An 8,563-nucleotide genomic window follows, 5' to 3' on the forward strand; every position below is an offset into this window, starting at 1 on the left:
CTTAGTATAGTTGTGTTCCAATTTGATAGGTAAGCCCGTGTTACATAAACAAGTGACAAACATCCTAAGGTTGGAGTCGCATTGGTAATATAAGGCATGGATAATATTCGATACAGCGCCAATGTCAATGAGCGCTGGTTACCATTAGAATTTTTTGCCCCAATTGCCTGACGTTTTGCTTTGTGCTGTTTGCAAAACGAATACCTCATATTAGTCGGCATAGCATAACATATATACTTATATGTTTATATTATAAATAATAAACATTTTTAAATATCCATTAAAAACGATTATTTTATTTTCATTTAATTTACTGTATGTTTCCCGAAAAAAAAATAAGAAATATAAGATGGCTAATGTGCCACCTGGTAGTAAGTCACCAATGATGACTTACTATTATTATGTATTATGATGATATGGTCTTATGATGTATTACATTGCCTATAGGCATAGGCACTGTAATAAATAGCAACCCTTCCTTGCCAATGTGCCACCAACTTTGGGAGCTAAAATGTTATGTCTACAGCCCTAACGGGAGCTCCTTGATTTCAAAACTTCACAATATTCTTTCAAGGCTTTACGATTCTTCGATACGATTTTTTATATACCTCTACCTCTATTAGGTAGGCAGACTATCATAAGGGTCACCCGATGGTAAATGGCTACCACTGACCTGCACTCAATATTGTCTACTGATTAACATATTCCTCGACAATTAACAGCATCTGTTCAACGGTCAACAGCAGACACAAAATGTTGTGAACGAATATACTTGTACCACGATAAGTACTACCATGACATACCTACTGCACTCACTGTGGTGCGGACTGGGCCACCATTCAACCAGAGGCGTGCCCCGAGTGGAGCACGGCACGGGACGGAAAGACGATATCAACACGATTCCGCCTCTCCACTCTGTGCCGGATAAGGCCATTGCAGTGGTTTTAGTAATTTAGATTCTTAAATAAGGCAGCTTCCCTTCAGGGGTATTTTATGAAGGCATTAAGGGTTGACTTCTGACAAGGGAGCTGCTCAACTGGCAACAGCACTAACACGAAAGCTTGTTTACACATTCGATTATGATAGCTATTAGCATTCTAAAGTCTGACGCAACGAAAATTGTGTTCATGGTATTAAGTCCAAATCTTTACAATTATATAGTCTACAAATATATAGTCACATTGTCTATTTAGACTCAAAACTCTTCGGTGATGGCATAGCATATGTTATTCTTTTTTTCAGTATTAAGTTTATAGTCTTATTTAACGACTAATTACATTAAAAACTAATCATTTATGAGGCAATGAGGTCTAAATATAATCAACTACTATTTATTACATTTTTTAATGATTATTATATTTCTATCAGTTATATCATTGTTGTAAATTAACGAACGAGTTACTGGGCAACAATGATGCATTGATTTAAATGAACAGACTTATAAACATTCCCAATGAAAACTAAAGAAATAATAAATAAATACTGAAAACTAAAACTTCAAAATTAACTTTATAAAAGCTTGGCGCAAGAAAACATATTATATCCTGCCGTAAGTAATTATAAGTCAATAAGTATTTTAACCTTAAATAAAAAAAGACATGAAAATCTCGCTTTGTTTTACTACTTATTTATTTATTTCTCCATTTGTACCATATCCTTAAAAAATAATACTATATATAAATTGTTTAAAAAGTTATAAGAGAAGTTTACATCTGATGATATAATATAATAAATAAATTGCTTCAATTTATTTGTGATTTAATATGAAATTACATTTGGTTGGTGAAACTAAGAGACATAAATTTACGAGTCTATATTAAGTAATGTTATTCAAAAACCGACGTATTTTTCGTAAGTATTTAAAGCGCTTAGGTAATGTATTTTGAAAAATTATTTCTTAATGTTCACCTACATTGTAAAAAGATTCATCCTGCTCAAAAGTTCACGTTACACCTAATGATACCGCACCTAAAACTACAGTTTTAGGTCCAGGATCTTCAGCTGCTTTATGAGTAATACATTTTTAGAAAGTTAAGAAAACGGTTATGTTTTTAAAATAATCTGCAGGACAAGTTTCATAGCGATTTTTTAGTGTTTCAGGCATTTTTGTAAAAAAAATATAAAAAAAATATTGAAGTACTTAATATCTTTTTCCGTCTCGCGTTTTTAAATTTGGACGGATAATTACTATTTTTATATTGATAAATAACCAGTGTTTAATCGTTTTTACAAATCAAAAGAAAAAAATAGATTTTAATTGATACTTTTTTTAAGTTGCATTTTAGACTTATTTTGAAAAAATCTAAAAAACGTGATAACTTAAAAATGGTTAACTTTTGCATCATGCATATGGGGGTTAAAATTATTGCAAATAGTCACCCTTATTACCTCCTAACGGGAATACGTCGAATTACCAATAACCCTGTATAATACGTCAACGATTAATATGTTACGTTATACATACTAATATTAGTACTGAGTTATTGCGTTTGTCTTTAATTAAATTTGTAATTATGTAAAATTATACTGTAGTGTGCGTATTTTTTCTCTTTAATAAAATTGTTAAGGAATATTATAAATATTAAATTCTTGATACAACTATAATATCCCCCAGGCTTATAATTAATATTAAATAATACTAATTTTATAAAATCATATAAGTATTATAACCCATATTAAAAGCATTTACTTTGTTAAAATTTATGTTAACCCTAGAATGAATATCTTCTAAAATACAGAGTAAGAATATATTTCAAAAAGATTTAATTTAAAATAATAATAGTAATAAGTAGTAAGTATCAATACATGTAATAGATAAATGGTCATTTTTATACTAGCATTAACCAAACGTAAACCGGAAACAATTGTTTGACGTTACAATGTTACCATAATGTTTCTTTTTTCCCAAAATGCATAAAAATACATGTATATGAAAAAGCAATGAAATAATAACAGATTTTTCGTGAGATTTTTAATATAAATTACAGCAATCATAAGTTTGGTACTTTTATTTTTAGGAACCAGTATAAATTTTAATTTTTTATTTATTATTGTTTTCAAATTTGTGACATGTGTATGTTTGACAATTTCAATCATGGGTAATTTTCCTTCTAAAATATACCAACACAGATGTTATGAGCGAAAAAAAAGGAGCATGGAGTCGTGTAAATGGACATCGATCATTATTATTTCACAATAATATTTGTATAATATAAATTAATCAACTCATTTTTTATCGCAAACAATTAAGTTCCTATTATTTAGTTGCGTAATAAATTTGTATTTAATCGATTTTCTTACGATAAGTGAAAAGCCGCTCGTCAGGTTATATTATTTTTTGCGAAAATTGTAACTACAATACACTTGAATAATATTTTGAAATAAAGCTTATAATGTTAGAAGAATGAAGTGCCACTACGAAGTTTTGTGCGTCACGCGAGAGGCAAGTGCATCGGAAATAAAAAAAGCTTATCGACGTCTCGCACTGCAGTGGCACCCCGATAAAAATTTAGACAATTTGCAAGAGGCAAAAGAGCAATTTCAAATAGTGCAAAATGCCTATGAAGTACTCTCCGACCCTCAAGAAAGAGCATGGTATTAGTAAAATCATTATTAAATAATATTTAATTCTATGCCAGTTAACTAATTTGTTTATGCAAAACATTGGAAAAGTGGATTTGTAAACTTATTAATTGAATCTCCAGGTACGACAACCACCGAGAGCAATTATTGCGTGGTGCAGGCAGTTCCTATAATGATGATAGTCTTGATGTTTACCCTTACTTTAGTCCGTCCTGTTATAAAGGCTTTGGTGATGATCCACAAGGTTTCTATGGAGTTTATTCGGAGGTATGTGTGTATGAGATTTTTCTTGTTAATTAATTTTCTTTTTTTATCATTTTATTTTGAAATATTTTGTGGATTATGATTAAAGTAATATTTATATTAAAGGTATTTTCCAAATTGGTATCCGAGGAAACAGATTTTTTGGATGACCCAGAAGATGTTAGCAAAATTCCGAAATTTGGAAACTCAGAAACTCCATATGAAGATGTGCATGAATTCTATGCTTATTGGATGGCCTTTTCCACTAATAAAAGTATGAAAAATATTTTTTAATGAAAATTAGAAAAGAAGTTTATTTTATGAAGTTGCATTTCACAAAATTAAGACTGTACATAATGGAGGAGACATTTTCATTTCTGATTCTTGTATTATATTTTTCCAGGTTATGTTTGGTTAGACCAATATGAAATATCCCAAGGTGATAACCGTAGAGTAATCAAGTTGATGGAAAAGGAAAATAATAAAATAAGGCAGAAGGCTCGCAAGGAAAGAAATGAAGAGATTCGAAGGCTAGTGAGTTTTGTTCGCAGGAAGGATAAACGTGTTATTGAACATACCAGACAGCTTCAAGAAAAGGCTGAAGAAAATAAAAAAAAGGTAAAATAGATAAAAGTATTAAATAAATAAAATTGATAGTCTTTTTCAAATAATGATTGACATATAACCTTGTATGGTATTTATTAGGATAAAAGTAAAAAACATTTTTAGATTTCATCTTCAATATTTCTCATTAATATGCTTTCTATTAATCAAATTATTTATTTAATTAAATATTGCTCAATACAAATCTAATATTCTATTTCTTTATGTGTAGTATATATTACCCAATAGTCCCAATTACTTTCAGGCGGAACAAGTTAGAAGAGAACGAATAATTCAAAGGCAGAAAGAAATAGAAGAAGCTAAAAAGAAAGAAGGAGAGTCATCTTTCCTTCAAAGTGAGGATTACCAAAAGAAACTTAGTGAAATTGAGTCATTATTGGCAGAGGAATTTGGTTTATCCTCAGATGATGACACTATTAGTGAAGGAGGAATGGAGAGCAGCAATGAAGAAAGTTCAAAGACTGAAGAAGTAATTAATAACTTTTTGACTAGAGCAAAATTAAACAATTCATATACAAAATTAACATATTATTTATTTTACTAGAAGTTATTATGGTTATTTACATAAAAGAAAGCATGTAAACAAATTATAATATTGAAATAATTTAATCACTAATAATAAATTACTTATGCTAGTTTCTATTTACAATTATATATACTATTGCTATTTTCATATGTTTATGCAATTAAAACTAAACTTTTAAAATTTTTAGGTGAGTGAAACTTCAAGGGCAACAAAATCATCAGCTAAAAGTAAATCAGCTATCAAAAATTTATACTGCACAGCTTGTAATAAGCTTTTCAAAAATATAAATTCATTTGAAAATCATGAAAATAGTAAGAAGCATAAAGAGAATGTTGCCAATATGACTTTGGATGATGACATTGATATCTCTGATGCTGAAGAGGATGAAGAAAGACAGGAGAGTTTGGATAAGAACAAAGAAAAGAAAATTAATGGACAGACTGAGGAGGAAGGTGATGTATTGGAAAATTCAACATCTGACATTGAAGACAATGACATAAGAGAGACTTTAAGTGACGATTCTGACAAAATACAGGTATGATTAACAGTTTTTAATGTATACATCACTAAACTTACTTCTTAATGTTTATTTTATAATATACCACACAGTTTAAAACATCATGCAATATATTTATTGGGAACTACGATATTATAAAACATTGTGTAATTTTACTATGATAAATAATTTTCTTAATTTAAACTTTGTTTGCCTGTCAGTCATTTTATACTGTTCATTAATTGAAATGTGATTTTTTTGGGTATATATTTTATTGGTGAAATAACCTGTGCTCTGTTATGCAACTAAAAGCCATATTCTTTTATAATTTTAAGGCTATTATTAAAAAAATTATGAGGCTCTATTAGTCACCAAAGTTTTTATACTATTTAAGTACCTCTAAGGACTATTTTAATAATAGCCACAAGCAATACAATAACCTAAACACTAGAATTCGGTCATATTAAATATATTTTTTGGTTTTATTTGAAGTGTCATGGTTAAATTATTTTTTAATCACTTGTCCTTCAACAATTAATATATAAACATAACATGCTTTAAAAGGTTGGGCTGTTTTCATATTGTTTTTGTTTTTTGTCCTATTTCATGAATTTATGAGAGGAACGTATTTTCATAAATATAGGCTTATTGAGTGATATTAATTAACCATTCTTTATTATTCTCAGTCACATTAAGTACATTTTACATTTAAAACATTCTGTTTTTTAAATTACAGGCTTTACCTAAAAGTCAGAAGAAAAAGAAAAACAAAAAGAAGTCTTTTATACCAATGCCTGAAAGTGAAGGCAATGATAGTCATGATGAAATGAGTTTTAATGAAATAGAAGGACCGTCAAGAAGTAGGAAAGCTAAAAAGTTTAATATGCTTAAGAGTCAAATTCAGGCCAAGAAAGAAGCGAATCTCAAGAAAGGATCACAGTCTCAAACTTCAACAGAAAACTTGTATGAAGTTTCGAGCACAACACCTACGGATGATGCCTTAGGTGAAGTTGGATTGCCGAGGGATAGACCCTCTTTACCAAAAACTCAACGAAACATAAAAGCTAAAAAATTAGTGGAAAGGAAACCAGTACGAACAAAAGCAAGTGAAACTGAAGATTCCAGTAGTGCGCTGAATCTTAGATGTGTTGTTTGCCAAGCGGATTTCCAGTCAAAGAATAAATTGTTTGACCATTTAAAAAAGACAGGTCATTCTATACCACTTCCTCACACTAGCATCGCTCAAAAGAAGGGTAAGAGAGGTAATAGGTAAAATGTGCAATGAATTAGATAGGAAGAGAAGTATTAATTATTCACTGAGAATCAAAAGATTTTCTTTAAATCCTTACAAAATGTAAAGTGACTTTATCATTCTATTTATTAAATTTATGATCACTCAATAAAGTATGCCTAATGATGATGTTTTTTATTTATTTATAATAGATATTATACACCATATTTGTTGTACACAAATCACATTTATAGCATTTCATTTGGCTACAAACTATTCAAATTCTGGTATATCCTCGAAACTGTATCCCGGATATTCCTTATATGCACAATATGCTATTCTCATATGATAAGCACCAGGAAGAAACATTATACAACCTAAAACAATCATTGGCCATAATCTGTCAGAATATTTTGTATCTATATGACCTGTTACAATAAGACTTCCCACTATTAATAAAGAGGTTCCAACTATAAACAAAAACGCCGCTAAACTTAAGGCTTTCCAAGGTATCTTCTGAGGTGGTGCATCAAATTGAGCATCCGAAAACCCACTGTCGTCATTGGGCACAGACATATAACCATCATACTGACGCCGAGATCTAAACCGGGACATTTTGTGTAAGCTGAAAATAAATAAATGCTTTCAAAAACATGAGGTTATCGCTCTTGGAATAAAACTAAGTTTTCTATTATCTTACTTAATCATCATGATTACATTCTAGTTACATACCTTAGATAAAAATAATTTATATTTGCAATTAAATGTACTAAAGTTATGTGAGTACCGATTGCTTGTTTATTTCCTATCAAGTTATAGTAAGAATATGTATACAGCAATTAACATTTAACAACATTTATAACTGTCAAATCGCAAATGCCAATTTTCTGTCACTGTCAATATAAAATTCATAGTTTAGACCTAAACGGCTACCAATCATAACCTAAGGGCAACCAGTCTGCATTTAATTAAACATAATAACAATTTTGATTCACATCAAAATATTCAATAACTTCAATAATCATATTAATACTGCCGTAATTATTTCTAAAGTTCAAATTAAGAAATCTAATGATCACTAGGCAACATTAGTAGAATTAAAAAATGTTATATATTTTTCAAGCATTTTTATCCACGGGTATACACCAGTAATCATTGTTTTATTAATACGATTTGATTATTGTTAATAACTATTATTTATTAACTGTTTAAAACTCGTTAATAAGACTTAAATAATTGCATTTTTCGTTTAGGTATTTGAAATAAAGATACAAAACTAAAATTATTATAATAAAACCTAACATTTCTTTGACTAAAATAAAGTATTTAGCCTTAACTATTTATTATATCACACATAAAAATATTTGATACCTTAACTTAGTCATTGCCTAACAAAGCTGCGTGGTGATGAACAGGACTGCAGAGTGGCCTTGACCCAATGCGGCACGATGCAGAATATTTACTCGGACACATGATTTTAAAAACTTAAATTAAGATTATTTGAAATAATTACTTCTTTCAAAGTAAATTATTACAATTTAAACATTGCACAAAATAACCATTTTATTCAATAAAATTTCAATGCTACATACCGTTTTATAAAATAATACCTATATATTTTTTGAAATAAAATGTGATTCACATTATTTTATTACTTCCTATCCTCCTTAGAAAAAAGTTTAAGGTGCATATTCGACTTCAACACAAAGCGAAAAGCAAACAATGGAATGAGGCCAAACTGATGCATCTAAGAAAGAATGATAGTTACATTCATAACACGACTTGATTATAAAGAATTCAGCATATTGTAGGAGCTAGTTTTATAAAGCACACAAAAGATTTTTTGTCAAAATAATTAGGC

General features: G+C 29.3%; 1 protein-coding gene across 1 annotated transcript; it reads left to right on the plus strand.

Moving 5' to 3' along the window:
* The first annotated feature begins 3,119 nt into the window (after positions 1–3,119).
* LOC113402495 (dnaJ homolog subfamily C member 21) lies at positions 3,120–6,886 on the plus strand. The gene is made up of 7 exons (XM_026642773.2): positions 3,120–3,594; positions 3,705–3,849; positions 3,952–4,099; positions 4,229–4,443; positions 4,694–4,918; positions 5,163–5,510; positions 6,208–6,886. Exons 1-7 carry the CDS (start codon positions 3,404–3,406, stop codon positions 6,742–6,744), a joined length of 1,809 nt encoding a protein of 602 aa, XP_026498558.1. The 5' UTR covers positions 3,120–3,403; the 3' UTR covers positions 6,745–6,886.
* Positions 6,887–8,563: the final 1,677 nt, after the last annotated feature.

Source organism: Vanessa tameamea, chromosome 11 (assembly GCF_037043105.1).
Source record: "Vanessa tameamea isolate UH-Manoa-2023 chromosome 11, ilVanTame1 primary haplotype, whole genome shotgun sequence".
Taxonomy (NCBI): Eukaryota; Metazoa; Arthropoda; class Insecta; order Lepidoptera; family Nymphalidae; genus Vanessa; species Vanessa tameamea.